This window comes from Hylobates moloch, unplaced genomic scaffold (assembly GCF_009828535.3).
Source record: "Hylobates moloch isolate HMO894 unplaced genomic scaffold, HMol_V3 SCAFFOLD_5, whole genome shotgun sequence".
In the NCBI taxonomy this organism is placed as follows: domain Eukaryota; kingdom Metazoa; phylum Chordata; class Mammalia; order Primates; family Hylobatidae; genus Hylobates; species Hylobates moloch.
Genome location: NW_026652280.1, coordinates 112,968,451 through 112,984,867, shown reverse-complemented (window position 1 = coordinate 112,984,867; position 16,417 = coordinate 112,968,451). Strand labels below are relative to the sequence as shown.

Here is a 16,417-nt window from a genome sequence, read left to right as displayed (position 1 = left end):
GCCTAAAAATAAAGAAGTCAAATTTTTGAGACACATCCTTTTCCGTGAGACAAACTGACTTTATTTCCTGTCTCTGGAATGGAAATGAAATTCAGCAATTTGCTTTAAACAAAACAAGCTGTACTTCAGCAGTGTACTATGTTCTGCTAGAGGAGAGAGGGAGGCATACTATGGGGTCCCTGCAATAAAAACAGTGTTAGATAGTGTTCTAAGTTATTGTTTCTTGTTGATGTTGTTTATACTATATATTAACTTATTTAGTTTTCACAGTAGTCTTTTGAAGAACTATTATTTCTTCCATGTTACAGTTGAAAAACTTCAGGTATGGAGAGGTTGACTTGCTCAAGGTCATACAACAAATAAGTGGTAGAAGTGGCATTCAAGGCAAGGTATTCTGGCTCCAGAGTGGGGGCTCTTAAGCACTGTATTATACACCATCTCACTATTATGTAGAGTGCAATGAACATGATTGTGTCTATAGAATATTGGGATCTGGACTAGACATGAGGATGTGATCTAATGATTCCCAGTTTGATAGATGGTTGTAGATTAGTGAAGTCAAGTGGTTTTCATAGTTTTATGTATGAAATCTTTTTTTTTAAACTAAATCTTTTCTTCCTCCCACTAGAGACAGAGTCTCACTCTGTGGGCCGAGCTGGAATGCAGTGGTGCCATCACAGCTTACTGCAGCCTCAAACTCCTGGGATCAAGTGATCCTCCTGCCTCAGTTTCCTGAATAGCTAGGACTACGACAGGTGTGGGGGTAGCTAAGTTTTAAAACATTGTAGAGACAGGGTCTTGCTATGTTGCCCAAGCTGGTCTTGAATTCCTGGCCTCAAGCGATCCTCCCATCTTGGCCTCTCAAAGTGCTGAGATTCCAAGTGTGAGCCACCATGCCCAGCCTCAAACTCAATCTTGAATGAAAGCCTAAAATGAAAGAGCTGAACATGGAATTAATCTGGTGTGAAACTTGTTGGGAACTCCCACTTCTTCCCAACCTGCTCTTCACCCTGCCTCCTCCTCCTTCCTTGAAGTTGGGGGACAAGGGAGGAGGAGCAGAACCACAGCCATTCAGCCTCTCTTCAAAGTCTCCTTTACACTCCAAGGACTTTGAGCAGCATGGTTTCAAAACTACTAGTGGCTGGGCATGGTGGCTCATGCCTGTAATCCCAGCACTTTGGGAGGCTGAGGCAAGCAGATTGCTTGAGCTCAGGAGTTCGAGACCAGCAGGGGCAACATGGCAAAACCCCTTCTCTACAAAAAATACGAAAAATCAGCTAGGCATGGTGGTGCACCTGTAGTCCCAGCTACCAGGAAGCTGAGGTGGGAGGATTGCTTGAGCCTGGGAGGCGGAGGTTGCAGTGAGCTGAGATGGATGGAGCCACTGCACTCCAGCCTGGGTGACAGAGCCAGATGCTGTCTCAACAAAAACAAAAACAAAACAACAACAACAAAAACAAACCTACTAGTGAATCAAAAAAAGCAGATTCTGGAAATTGGGAGACCTGGGTTTGAATTTTAGATAAAATCAATACATTTTTAGGGGATTCAGTTTTCTCATCAGTAAAATGGAGATGATTCCTACTTGATATGGATTTGAAGGATAAAATAAGATATGCAAAAGCACTTTGACATTTTGAAGCAATATAAAAATATTGGTTTCTGTTTCTACACAGCATTGACTTGAAAACGAGAGGCCCAAGTAGCAATGAGTTGTGAGTCAGTATATGCTGCATCTTGGATAGCCAAGAGGACTTGCAGGAAAATCAGGGAAGGTGACTATGGGCAGTGTCCAGAGGTCAGCAGCCAGAACACTGAGGTTAAATGAGTTATATCAGAGTAAACACCGTCCTTCACCTTTGAAATAATCACAAAATTGTAATTAAGAAATTTTGTTTTAGAGGTTTCTGGGGAGACCCAGTAGAATATAAAAGATTCATAAGGAACCAGTATCTGTCAGATTCACTGCTGTATGCCCAGAGCAGTACAGGGGCTAGATACATAAATTAGGAAGGAAAGTCTTAAGGAAAATGTACCAAACCAGTGTAACAAAAACATTTTGTTAGGGCTTATGGCTATGCCTCACAGGGGATCCAAATATGGTTCTCTTACAGAAACACAGGTCTTGGTAATTCCACTTCATATGCCATGCTAGTTTTATTTTGAACTTTAATAGTAAATGTCAAACTCCTCAGCTTCACAGGCAAAACAAGCATACACTTAAAAGATCTCTTCATCTAACTTTCAACATGTCTTTACACTTCATATCATTGATTTACAAAAATATTCCTATCAGGAATGTTGGGTCTGTTATAAATGTGAATTGATTTATAAGAAAATGTTTTAAAATCAAGTGCAAGTTTTCTTTCAGACTTAATTACAATCCACATATTTCAAGCTCCTACAGAAAGTATCAATAGCGCCAATTGTACCATGTCCACAGCATCCATTCTGGAAGATTGCTTTTCCTAACCTGGGTATTTCAGGCTGCTGCAAATAAAAAAGCCTGCTAGTAGGCAACTGCTAGCTACAACCACATCCTCCCCTATCAGGCATGTAGCTGCCTCTATCTTTAGAAACATTTAATAGCACTCTAAGTCCCAATGTTGCAGGTGCTACCCATTTTTACTTCATATGGCTTCTACAAGTTGATGGTAATCTGAATTTATACTAGTTAAGAGACTAAGTTCATTCCTCCCCTCCACTCCCCATTCCCACTCCCGCCCCACCCCCAACACCAGTAGTTTATAATAGACTATTTCAGTGCAAGTGTGAAGTACATCATGTGGTAGAATTCAACTGCAAGTAAGAATGGTCAACTCAACTCTTGGTTCATGAATCTGAACACTCTTATGTTCCTTTTGCAACTGGAAAGAATATTTGTCTCTATTTTGTATGTTCCTGAAGTTCCAGCTTTGTTTTATTAAGGTAAACGGTCACATTTCACTGCCCAGTTACTTTTAAAAGCATTACAAAGCATACCCTTCCCACTTGGAAACTGGACATTGATTCTCTCTGTGCTCTCATGGAGCTGGACATCCTCAGTTTTGCAAAATGATCCCTAGCAAGGCCTCTTGGCCTCTTCTCATGTATTTATGGATATCAAATAACTCATGCAACTATGTTGGCCTTTCAGTGACCTTAAGTATTGCTTATGAGAACAGAAACCTTAATAGCACAGAGATGCACAGGAGGTTCCCTCATATTCCAAATAAACAAGCTTCTTTAGGTACCTTCTCATTATTTGTTTCTGTAGCTTTATTTTGCTGAACAGAACAGCAGTTCTCACCAGAAAACATCCTTTCCTCTTTTCCATTATTAGAGGGTCAAACATTAGGACAAATTTTTGTAAAATGTATACGAAAAAGAAACAGAATTGTAGACTTTGTATGTTTCTCTCTCAAACTGTCACCTAGGTCTCTATATGAAGTGACAGTTTGAAAGACACAAATTCCCTAATTCTATTTCTTTTTCATATACATTTTATAATTAAAATATTTACTCTTTCTAGTTGTCCTAGCCAGAAAAAATATTGTCATTTAAAATTGGTTTTCCCAAGCTTACTTTGGTCACATGTTAATGACCTACCTTCCCTGCTTCCTTTTTCAGGAAAAAAAAGTGAAAAAAAATTTTGATAAGTCTTTGGTAGAGTAAACCAAGGTCTCCAAAATTAGTATTCCAGTGTTAGTTGAAAATGCCTAGGTTTGATATTATTCTTTTTAAAGTCTCCTTAAGGTTGGGAAATCTGATATATCCTAATTCAACTCTCCTATTTTGCAAGTGAAGAAACTGGGCCGGTGTAGTAAAATTATACTGGGCCTCAAGTTCTCCAGCCCCTAGCATCAATGCTCCTCCACCTATACCAAGATTGCTAGATTGTGCAGTAATGCAAAAATGAGACAAAAGAGCTCCAATGGCATCTTAATGTATGCAAATCTGACAAATAGCTATGAATCATCCCCAAGGTAATACTTTAAAGCAGGCTTTGATATATTTTATATTATGACGAAACGAGGAACTCAGATATTCCAACACTTCCAAATGTCACATCCAAAAGTTTGAAATTAATATTAGCATTCTATAAAGGCACTTCAGTGAATATAAGAATTATGACTAAGCCAAGAACTTCCAGTTTTTATTTTTTAAACATCATTTAACAAGAAAAACATTCAACCAAATTAAAAAGAATTAGGTTGGATTAATTTACAATAAAATAATCAACTTAAAATATCAGCCCCTTCCATTTAGGGCCAAGGAGGCCAATAGTTCCTGTTTAAACAGCAGAATTGCACAATTATTTTTACCTATATTTGATGGCACAAAAAAATAAAAGTCTTACAACTTCCACGGACATCCTCCCCTCCCTCCAGAGTAGAGTTCATACAATTCCATCTCAGGTCAGTACTCAGGCTTTTAAAAATCATCTTACATTTTGAAATATAATACAACTACTCTGGTAATAAGAATACTTTTAAAACAATTCTTATAGAAAACAAATACCTTAGATAATTGTGTGGCACATTAGACTGCTCAAAGAAACAGCAAAGATGAAAAATAATGTACAAGAATTATAGTCCCTTGTTTATAGAAACCATCCAAATAAAATATTTTCCCTAATTTTCCTTGCTTCTTATAATTTATTAGCAGAGATGAATTACAAGAAGCAGAACGCACCATTTTTTGGTTCTTGGTTGTAGCTGCCAGCTTAGGAGTTCATGACTATAAATATAAAGCAAATATGATTATGCTCACAAGTTCTGGAATGGGAAAAAACCCCAGATATCTCTAAGTGTTTCTCTATCCTTGCTTTCAAGTCATGACAAAAAAATTCACAGCAGTTTAAAGGATGGTGAAAGACTAAACATGGGCCCACTAAAATAGAGATTAATTTTACCTATTACATTCCTATAGTAAAAATTGTAGTAAGTATGGTATTATATTAAGTAACATTCTATAGTAAGCTGTTGGAGCAAATACAGCATTTAACAGGTTCATTTACAGACCAGGCATGGTAGCCTTCAGACAGAACATCTTATTTTCACACTGTTGAACATGTAACCTTTAAAAAAAACCAAAAGGAATATGTAATTTATGACAGCTGGCCAGGCACTTAATTTGGGGAAAGAAGGATTTTGAGGTAAACTAGAATTTTCAGCAATCACAAACATAGCCTAAAAACCACGTTTTACACCACACTGAAGTTATTCAGCTTTTAACTATAAGTTTGTCACTCCTTTGTGCCAAAATTCACACCTAGGTGTAACTTTTTTTTTGGAGACAAGTCTTCTCTGTCACCCAGGCTGGAGTGCAGTGGCACGATCTCCGCTCACTGTAACCTCCACCTCCTGGGTTGAAGTGATTCTCCTGCCTCAGCCTCTCAAGTAGCTGGGACTACAGGCACGAGCCACCATGCCCGGCTAATTGTAACTTCTTAAGAAGCTATTCAAAGAACATACTCAAGTCTGAATTTTGGCCCCATTTAGAAACTTCTGTGCTTAGAACACACTTGGAAAACTCTAAGTACATACATACAAGGGCTATTGGCACAAGAGCCCAAGATGAGTAACTATCTTTCTCCCTAATTTGACGTCAAATTTAATAGATTTTTAAGAAAAAGAATCACTGCCAGTCACAGACATTAAAAAAAAAATGACCGAGGTGATAAGCCTCAGGAAAATTACAGAGTAACACTGCTCCAGAAGGAGCAGAAACAGAAAAGCAGAATTTCCGTTTACAAATGATGACAGTACTGTGAAAGCTCCCAGAATTAGCAGTAAGAGGCACAACTCTCCAGGTTCATTATACTCTGGGCACAGTATATGTTTCTTCTCTTCTGAATTTCAAGGTAATACGACATTTGCTTAATAAATGAAAATTCATAATATAGAAGATGGAGGACCTCAGTAAGTATTTAGATATTAAAGACAGGAACCAAGTGGCCATTTTGGAATTAGTCTTTTATCAAAAGTTATCCAAGTCTATTTTTCATGAGAATTACCAGGGTGTTATCTGCATATTAAAATGCCAAGCCTCCAAATCCTCATAAGTATCAATTAATTATATTTTCCATTCCTGTCTCAACAATTTCAACTTCCTGTTTTGAGCAAACTCATCAGCTTAGGTTTATCAACATCTTGTTTTAAACCCTTCAAAGAACATTATGAATAAAGAAAATTTAAAACGTTTTTCAGCTGAGACATTCTCAGTCTCAAATGAGAATACTGGCTTAATTTAGAGTTTCTACATGGCTAAAAGAAAATGTTTAAATACATGATACCGAGTTTTCCAGTCATGGTAAAGGGTTTGTGCTAACTGACCTCTTCTTTCCTTGCAGGGCAAACTGCAAGCACCCAGCAAAATTACTAGCTGGAGTTACTGGTGCAATGAGCAAATGTAGAAGAATTTCTTTCTTTGTGATGCTAACTGGATTGTTCAAGTTTTGAAACTGTGACCCTGGTCCATTAGCACCATGCTTTACTCAACTGAAATAATCAAGCCCCTATTGCTGTGCGGGAAGCTGTAGAGGGTGGGGTGAGAAGGGGATTGAGGGCAATTACATACATCATTAACATACCACGATATACAGTGAAAATGTAATTTGTTAATATACTATATTTGAGGTTTGAAAATCACTGATCACAGCTATTAAATAACAACGCACCAAAGTTTTACAATATTTGAACATCTACAAATGTAGAGCTTTCTGGTATGACCCAAATTTGAATACAAATGGAAGTTCATTGAATATCAGGTTTATCAGTAAGCTAGAGGAAACAAATTACATACATTGTATAGGTAGTAACCTACGAAAAAAGTGGAGATTAGGTAAAAATTAAGTGAAATTATTCATATGCTTTCAGTTTCATCTTTCTCCTGGGAAAGCCCCAAAACAGGCCTCTGGAAAACCAATTTCATACATGTACAAAATGGCATCTGCTCTCAAATAGATACAGCTTTCTTTCAATGGTAGATAAGTCAGACGTATCTCAGACATTCATCTCATGCATAAGGATTTTTGAGACATCTATTCCACTGAAATATTATAAAGGAAGTCTACAAACCACTTCTAGGAAAAAGGCACTTCACTGTAAAAGTTGGATTTAATTATGTCAAAGTTGTGAAGACTAGGATAGACTCAAAATTCAGTATTCATTTTTGTATTTATGAATCTAGAGCAGATGCCAGTTTAGAGAATAGAGCTGATAACATTATAAACAAACCAAACAGCAATAATAACTATATTCTTGGCAAAACAGTAATTTATGACATTTCTCCAAAAATTAGCATAGTTCTAAGTTCAACAGTAAAAAGAAAAAAAAAATCACCAGCAGTTGCTACTTTAGAGCTCAAGACACTGTTCTCAATAGAATTTCACGTTTGCGGTTTGGTTCTCTGTTTCAGACATGAACTGCTTTTCAGATGAAAAACCTGGGGTGGGAAAGGTGTGTTTGTGCTGTGGAAGAACCCAGGGCAGAAAAATAACAGGGAGTAACAAGAGGTGCATTTCTCTGGTCAGACAGCCAAGTGAGGAGGTAGTTATTCTGAGAACTTCTCAAATAGAGTATTGTACTAAACTACTGAGAGCTGGGGAAGTAGCAGGAGCTTCTCTGTGAGACTGAAGATAGCAACAGGAATACTTCTCCTCCAGGGAAGTCAGGACCAGGGTGTCAGTGCAGCTGAAATAGAAACAGAATTTGTATAAGTGACATATTCAGAGTATAAGAAAAACAAGTATACAAAATTAACAGGAATGAGAATACATTTCCAAACTTGTCCTACCTTGAAAGTGGCTCTTTTCTGACAGAACTTTAAAAGTATCTGTAAAAAAAGAACAGAAACCATGTCCTTATTAACTAGTTTCAAAGTAGTGATCCTTCAAATTCCTGGTCATTGCCAGGAATAGGGTATGCCTACATTTCATAAATAATGTCTTATAATTTCTAATGTTATCAAAAATACAAAGATACCTGTGGAATAATCAAATGTTTTAAATACTTTAGACCTCAGTACTTTCAAAAGGGTGTCATATGGAAAATGTGCAGAAGAGGATAGGCAGAAACTCAAATAACATATAGACAATAACACCAGCACTCCTCCAAATTGCCCAATACTCAATACTAAGATTTATAATTATGCCAAGAAACCATTGCTCACCTTGTTACATCACCACACATGGCAATCCCATACAACCCTGAGTCCCATCATCACTGCTGTTGAGTTTTTTCATTCGGTACTGGCGTATTTCTCTTACCAGTGTGTAAAAAGCATCTTCAACACCCTATAAAAGGAAAAAGTGAAAAAAATGAGAGAGCTAGCTCAACGGACACAATCCAAATTATAAGCTCTCTGGCATTTGTATCTCTTTATGTGAACATAAGATTCCAATTACTAAATGAATAGCTGATAAAATAAAATATGGTGATTTAAGGAAAAGAACACTAAATTTCACATTCCCATTGAATCACATGAACAGGCTGATATAAAAATGGCACATTTTGCCAAATAAACATTCAGGCAAAGGAAAAGGGTAATGTGAGAAATACAGAACAAAACTACATTAAACTAAAGACTCCATTCAGGAGGCTGAAGCCCTAAACGGGCTGGTGTTGACAGAGAAATAACTAATGTTTATAAATATTTTTAGTCAAGGATCTTCACAAGAAATATCTGTGGATGTTAATGCAGGAGTAAACATGCCATAATAGAATATTAGTAAGTTCATTTTGGGTTTAAACAAGCGTTAAGAAAAAGAACACTATTAAAAATGCCTAACAACAGACCGGGCGTGGTGGCTCATGCCTGTAATCCCAGCACTTTGGGAGGCCCAGGTGGGAGGATTGCTTGAGGCCAGGAGCTCGAGACCAGCCTGGGCAACATGGTAAAACCCCGTCTCTACTAAAAGTACAAAAATTAGCTGGGCATGATGATGCACCCGTAGTCCCAGCTACTTGGGAGGCTGAGGCAGGAGAATCACTTGAACCCAAGAGACGGAGGCTGCAGTGAGCTGAGATCACACCACTGCACTCCAGCTTAGAAGATAGAGCGAGACTCCGCCTAAAAAAAAAAATAAAAAAAAAATGAAAAAATTGCATAACAACAAAGAATATGAATATGGATCACATCTCTACCAGAGTTAATCAACTGATACTCTCTTGCCTAGAGCAAACTCTTGCACAAATGCTGAAAGCTGTACCATACCTGTCTGGTCTTGGCTGAGGTTTCAATGAATGGAATCCCGTAACTCTTGGCCAGTTCGTGGGCTTGTTTTGTATCAACTGTCCTTGTTGGCAAATCACACTTGTTTCCCACTAGCACCATAGGTACATCATCCGAGTCTTTTACTCGCTTAATCTGCTCCCTAAAAACGGGAATATATTATCAGAACATAAGAAAAACAAGATTAGGCTGAGTGCAGTGGCTCATGCCTGTAATCTCAGCACTTTGGGAGGCTGAGGAGGGCAGACTGCTTGAACCCAGGAGTTTGAAATTAGCCTGGGCAACATGGCAAAACCCAGTCTCTACAAAACATATAAAAATTAGGCCGAGTGCGGTGGCTCATGCCTGTATTCCCAGCACTTTGGGAGGCCTAGGTGGGCAGATCACAAGGTCAGGAGTTCAAGACTAGCCTGGCCAATATAGTGAAACCCCATCTCTACTAAAAATACAAAAATTAGCCAGGTGTGGTGGCAGGCACCTGTAGTCCCAGCTACTCGGGAAGCTGAGGCAGGAGAATCGCTTGAACCCGGGAGGCGAAGATTGCAGTGAGCCAAGATCACGCCATTACACTCTAGCCTGGGCGACAGAGTGAGACTCCATCCCCCGCAAAATATATATATAATATAAAATGTATATTATATATATAATTTATATATATCTTATAATTTATATATAAAATATATATTTACACATAATTTATATATATTTATAAACAAATAAAAAATATATATGCACATATATATTATAGCTGGGTGTGGTGGCGCAGGCCTGTAGTCCCAGCTAATTGGGAGACTGAGGTGGGAGGATCACCTGGGCCCAGAAAGGTCAAGGCTGCAGTGAGCCATAATTGTTCCACTGCACTCCAGCCTGGGCAACAGGAAAAAAGAAAGAAAAGAAAGGGAAGAAAGAAAAGAAAAAAGAAAATAAAAGAAAAAGAGAGAGAAAGGAAGAGCGAGCGAGAGAAAGAGAGAGCAAGAGAAAGACAAGATTTCAGGAAGGAATAAATGGCTAGGGCAAAAAATAGAGAATTTTATGTAGCCCTATTAACTTCTAGTATTTCTGCTTCTTTTCTACCATTTAGAGAAGACATTGTATACTAAGGAAACTGCTTTAGACTTGTTGCAGCAGCCATCAGGAAGCCATAAGTACAAGCTCACCTTCTACTGGGAGTGGATGGGTATTTTATCCTGACACATGACCTAGTGAGGCTCCTGGATTCTCCGAAGAGCTTGGCTCTGGATTTAAATGGCAACTAGAAATCACCCTTTAGATTAAGGTCTAAAGTATAAAAAGTGAAGCTCACTGCTGCTCTATAACTAGGTGTGACAGTATTTAATGGAAGGCAGTCTATCACTTTTCAAGATGGGTGGTGCTCAAACATTTTCTTCAAATTGCTGATGAAGCTGGGCATGGTGACTCCCGCCTATAGTCTTAGCACTCTGCGAGATTGAGGTGGGAGGATCACCTGACCTAGGAGTCCGAGACCAGCCTGGGGAACATGGTAAAACCTTGCTTCTACAAAAAATGCAAAAATTAGCTGGGCATGGTGGCACATGTACCTGTGGTTCCAGCTACTCAGGAAGCTGAGGTGGGAGGATCACTTGATCCCTGAGAGGTTGAACCCTGAGAGTGTCATGCCACTGCACTCCGGCTTGGGCAACAGAGGGAGACTCCATCTCAAAAAAACTAGAACAGGCCGGGCACGGTGGCTCACACCTGTAATCCCAGCCCTCTGGGAGACCAAGGCGGGTGGATCACCTGAGGTCAGGAGTTTGAAACCAGCCCGGCCAACATGGTGAAACCCCATGTCTACTAAAAATACAAAAAAAATTAGCCGGGCATGGTGGTGGACGTCTGTAATTCCAGCTACTCGGGAAGCTGAGGCAGGAGAATCTCTCGAACCCGGCAGGCGGAGGTTGCAGTGAGCCGCGATCGCACCACTGTACTCCAGCCTGGGCAACAAGAGTGAAACTCCGTCTCAAAAAAAAAACAACAAAGAAAAACTAAAACAAAACATTGTATCTGGTGGAAGCCCAAGCTATAAAATAGAAAACATAAGAACTGCTCTTAGTAAAGGGAGGCTGAAGCATCTAGAACTCCTGACAGCACCCCTTTCAATGACATGTAAGACACACCACACAGCACACCTGGGAAACAATTGCTTTAGATTGTCTTGACCAACACAATCCAACAGTACTTTATGTGATGATGGAAATGGTCTATATCTGTACTGTTCAACATGGTACCTACTAGTAGCTATTGAGCATTTGGTGGTCAAGGAACTAATTTTTAAATTTTATTTAATCTTAATTAATTGTAAATAACCACATACTGCACAGTACTGTTTTAGACTCTACCCCTGGATTACCCACAAGGTCATGTATCTGAACTAGATTCCATTCGCTATTTGCAAAACTGTGCTTGATGGCAATAGCCTACATTAAGGGATAAGACAGCCTAAAGTACCTGGACCATGTCACTGTCAGGTTATTACTGATTTTTACATTAAACAAGCCTCTTTGAGGATCCATGGGAAAATTGCCTTCTAGTAGCAGTATAATTCTACTTCTTCTGAGCAACTTAACTGCTTTCAGCATACAGATACTGAATCTCTCAGCTGGCAACCTTCCTTTTCACAACAGTGACCAAATTTGTAGTCCACCTTTAGAAAGTCATTGGAGCTTCATGCACAATCACAGAATATCCTCACTCCTAAATTTGTTTTATTTCCTTTACCCTTATTTTTTTTGTCTCACTTAAGCCTATTTTTCATTAATTTTATCTTGCTCTACTATATGCATTTTCATAAGATGTTTTAAATACTCTGGTTTGAGCTAAGGCATATAGAAAAATGAATAAATTTCTTGTAAGAAAGAAGAAAAATGACTTCTAGAAATTCAACAAACATTTATTAGATGCATGCCAAGTGTGGGCATTTTATTAAGTACTGCTATTACTTTTAGACAAAAAAAAAATGGGAAGTACAACAGGTTAGGAAAAGAACACTTGAATTCAGTTTTGGACCAATCTGCTTTTGAGAGCAGACATCTTCACATGGATAGAAAATAAGCCAAGACTCAAGACTTTAGGCAAAACACTTAAGTAGCATTTACTGTGTGCCAGGCACTATTCTGAGTGATTTGCATATTTATTAAAACTGTAATTTTCACAACTCTATGAGGTAGGTATTATTATCTCCATATTATAGGTTAGGAAAGCCACATAGCCCCTAAGTCACATCGCTAATAAACAGAGCTAGGTTTCAATCCGGGTAGAGTTCCCATTCTTAACCATTATATTATTCTGTTTAAGAACACTGTGCTAAGAAAAAGGAGCTTTGGGTTTTGGTCCTGGCTCTGCTACTAATAACAATCCTGACTCCAAAACCTAACAAACCACATTCTGAACTCTGTTTCTGATTCTGCAAAATAAGAATATTGTACTGGAATTTTTATGGTCCAATGTAGCTTTGAAACTTTATGGTTCTATGGACAAAGTCTATCTTTATGTTCCCTTGCTTTGTTTTCATCTTTATGGACTCCCTATTTGCTTATTCCTATCATTTTATTATTATTATTTTTTTTGGAGACAGAATCTTGCTCTGTTGATTAGGCTGGAGTGCAGCAGTGCAGTGGAGTGAGCATGCCTTGACCTCCTGAGCTCACGTGATCCTCCCACCTCTGCCTCCCGAGTAGCTGCCACTATGTGTGACTAATTTTTTTATTTTTATTTTTGTAGAGACAGTCTTGCTCTGTTGCCCAGGCTGGTCTCCAGCTCCTGGGCTCAAAGTGATCCTCCCACCTTGGCCTCCCAAAGCACTGACATTCCAGGTGTGAGCCACTGTGCCTGGCCTATCTTTTCCATTACCTACTGAAAGATGTTTCTTGGAGATGTTTTCCTCTCTGAAATTCCTGTGATCTCTAATTACAACAACTCTGGTTCCGAGTCGTTCCCAGTAGCAAGCATCACTTATGTATTATCAAATATTATAGTAACAGTATATCATGTAAAACAAATTCCAGTATTAACTTTCAGTAATTACCCTAGATTCTCAATGTCAAACAACCCAAAATCAACTCTTCCCATAATTAAAAAGCTCTATCTTCCCTAGTGTGGTAACCTCATTTCCCCATAAAGCTTCAGAACACAAAGATCATCCTTTCAGAGAAAATAATGTTGCTAGTACCTGTAGAGGTTAATATCCGCAAATGACTTGCTATTATTGATGGCAAATACACAGAGGAAGCCTTCGCCTGTCCTCATGTATTGGTCTCTCATGGCACTGTACTCTTCTTGTCCAGCTGTATCCAGTATGTCCAACAAACAGGTTTCACCATCTATAACCACCTGTTTTCTGTAAGAATCCTGGGGGTGTGGAGGGTAAGGGGCAGGGAGGGAGGGAGGTTCAATTTTTATTAAAAACCACAGGGAATACAATGCTATTGCCAAGGTTAAATAAGCCTCTAACTATTCAAGCCCATTTCTGCCTACCTGGTTTGTCCCTCAAATTGCTAATACATAATCACAAACAAAAAGTATCCAATATCACCTTACGTAAAAGAAAACCCACCAAATTCTATATGCCTGCAGAAAAGGAATATGATCACTCTGTTCCTGGAAAAGATTAAGAAAACACGGTAACTCAAATGACAACTCTACTGCAGCCAGGAGGCTACATATTAAGTACCTAGTGTATTTCACTAAGCTATGAACTGGACTGTTTTATTTGTGCTGTTTATTTTACTTAAAGAAATCTAAACATACCTCCACCAATTATAACCTGGCCCTATATACATCACTTGTGTTTATGACTAAATATAAAAATACCTTTTGTTTCAGAGAAGGTTGTAACACCAAATTTTTTTCTTACCATGACAGATGTACCTTTGGGAAATATTCCTGAATCAAATTCTTAAAGGTTCCAAACAAGGTATAGTTATGATTAATTTCTCAGGAAGACAAACATGCATAGATCATACAAAAAATACATTCATTTTGGTTTTATGGCAACAGGACTTTTACTTGTATTTTAATGTCATCACACTTGGAGAACTCTCTGGAGTATTGGAAGTGCTCTATACTGTTATCTGGGTGGTAGCTACGTGACTATATAAAAACGCAAAAAGCACTGGGCTGTAGACATAAAATTTATGTATTTTACTTATGTAAATTGCTCAATAAATCAAACATTTAAAAATATTTAATTAAAATATTAAACATTTCATGCAAAATATTAAAGCTGTTAAGCTCGAAATAAAGATTTTGCCAAGGGTTAGCAACCAATTTTTTATAGTGGCTATATTAGAGTTAGTTTGCATCAATTAAACACTAGTAGCCAGATGGTAGGGAGGCCAGGTGTTGATTAAAATAATCTCTAAAGTTAGGCATTTCTAAACTGAACAAAATTACAAAACCCTTTATTTATCTATTTATTTATTTTTTGAGACGGAGTCTCGCTCTGTTGCCCAGGCTGGAGGTCTGTGGTGTGATCTGGGCTCACTGCACCCTCCGCCTCTGGTTCAAGCGATTCTCCTGCCTCAGCCTCCTGAGTAGCTGGGATTACAGGTGCGTGCCACCACACCCAGCTAATTTTTGTATTTTTAGTAGAGACGGGGTTTCATCATGTTGATCAGGCTGGTCTTGAACTCATGACGTTGTGATCCGCCTGCCTCAGCCTCCCAAAGTGTTGGGATCACAGGCGTGAGCCATCGCGTCCGGCAAAACCCTTTATTTAAAGAGCCTTAGATGCCACTTACTGAAGACAATCTGTACCATGAATTCTCACAGTAACAATAGAATCCCTAAGTACTATTACACAGTGCTTTACCATTCATAAATAACTTAAATATATTATTTAACTTTCCAAAACATCCCTGTGTGGTAGGCAGGACAAGTTTATGGTAATTTAAAACATAAGGAAAATGAGGTTGAGAGAGATTCATTTGCTCAATATCACACAACTAAATAAACTGCAAACAGGGACCAAAATCCTAGGCATAAAGACTAAAAATCTCAAGTTCTTGCTACTCCAATCATCTGGTCTCAGCTGCTTCAACTAGCTAATAAATAAATACTGAAGAACACTCAGATCTCTGAATCTTTTATCTCCATCCTATTATCTCCCATACAATCAGACAGTCTCGCTACTATGGCCTGTGTTTCTCATGTAATAGAGCTGTTACATTTGAAGAAACTCGAATGAACTCAACACTGAGTTTGCAATAGTTACAGAACTGTTAAAAACTGGACACGTTTTAGAAACTTCAGTAGCTAATAAAAATGAACTGTTGTCTATAAACACGTTAAGCTTATTGCATAACTGAATGTATACCCAAAATAACTTTTTACTTTCTCTCCTCTTATTCCTTTAATAAAGAATATGGGTAATGATGATCCGACAAGTGAGAGACAGGATCAGGTCAGCGGGCTACCACTGGGCCTCACCTCTATGGTGGGATCATATTCATCTACAAAGTGGTTCTGGATTAGCTGGATTGTCAGTGCGCTTTTCCCAACACCACCTGCTCCAACCACCACCAGTTTGTACTCAGTCATTTCACACCAGCAAGAACCTGTTGGAAACCAGTAATCAGGGTTAATTGGCGAGCCACATCTATAGTACTTTAAAGCTTTCTATAATCAATGGAAATGAAAACCCTAGCGTGACCTTCCATTTGGTTCTTAAAGTGACTAGGGAACGCAAAAACACCGGACTAATATCGGCCTCACATTTCTGGAGTACAGTTTTCTAGCAACCCCCACCCTTAGCTATTTTTCAACAGTCCTTGGGCCCCGCCCTCAGCCTAAGCAATGGAAATCCCCCTTCCTATTACTCCCCGAAGCCTTCTCAGCTCTAGCAGGAAGCTCCAGGCCGCAACTCCTTCCCATTCTCCCTTCTGTCTCCAAAGATCTCCCCACGTAGGCACCAAATGGAAGGACCCCCGCCCAAGGCCTTTGTCTCCAGCTGGTAGATTCTGCTCGATTTCTGGCATCAGTGAAACGCCTGAACATTCCACAGCTCAAAGCCGAACACTATGCATGAGAGAAACTTACCTCAAGCTCCACTGCCTCTGCTTTGGACAGATTTAGGACCACAGCCGGTAAAAATGTTGGAGACCCCGGAACCGCCATGAACAGCCCCCACCAGGGAGCGGCACTTCCGGCCCCGCCCGCTACGTAATCAGTCGGCGCCCCAGGCGCC

At 39.0% G+C, this 16,417-nt stretch overlaps 1 protein-coding gene across 1 annotated transcript; it reads right to left on the bottom strand.

Annotated features, from left to right (window-relative positions):
* Positions 1–7,168: 7,168 nt before the first annotated feature.
* Positions 7,169–16,383, bottom strand: NRAS (NRAS proto-oncogene, GTPase). The gene is made up of 7 exons (XM_058439436.1): positions 16,270–16,383; positions 15,661–15,788; positions 13,403–13,581; positions 9,199–9,358; positions 8,155–8,278; positions 7,780–7,818; positions 7,169–7,676 (listed from the first exon to the last, which is right to left on the bottom strand). Exons 2-5 carry the CDS (start codon positions 15,769–15,771, stop codon positions 8,159–8,161), a joined length of 570 nt encoding a protein of 189 aa, XP_058295419.1. The 5' UTR covers positions 15,772–15,788; positions 16,270–16,383; the 3' UTR covers positions 7,169–7,676; positions 7,780–7,818; positions 8,155–8,158.
* Positions 16,384–16,417: the final 34 nt, after the last annotated feature.

What these genes read in the sequence shown, in the direction of transcription:
- NRAS (XM_058439436.1), bottom strand. Translation starts at nt 15,771, where the DNA reads ATGACTGAGTACAAACTGGTGGTGGTTGGAGCAGGTGGTGTTGGGAAA. An exon ending in AATATGATCCCACCATAGAG is followed by an intron (nt 13,582 to 15,660) that starts GTGAGGCCCAGT and finishes CCACACCCCCAG; the next exon opens with GATTCTTACAGAAAACAGGT. An exon ending in GCGGATATTAACCTCTACAG is followed by an intron (nt 9,359 to 13,402) that starts GTACTAGCAACA and finishes TCCCGTTTTTAG; the next exon opens with GGAGCAGATTAAGCGAGTAA.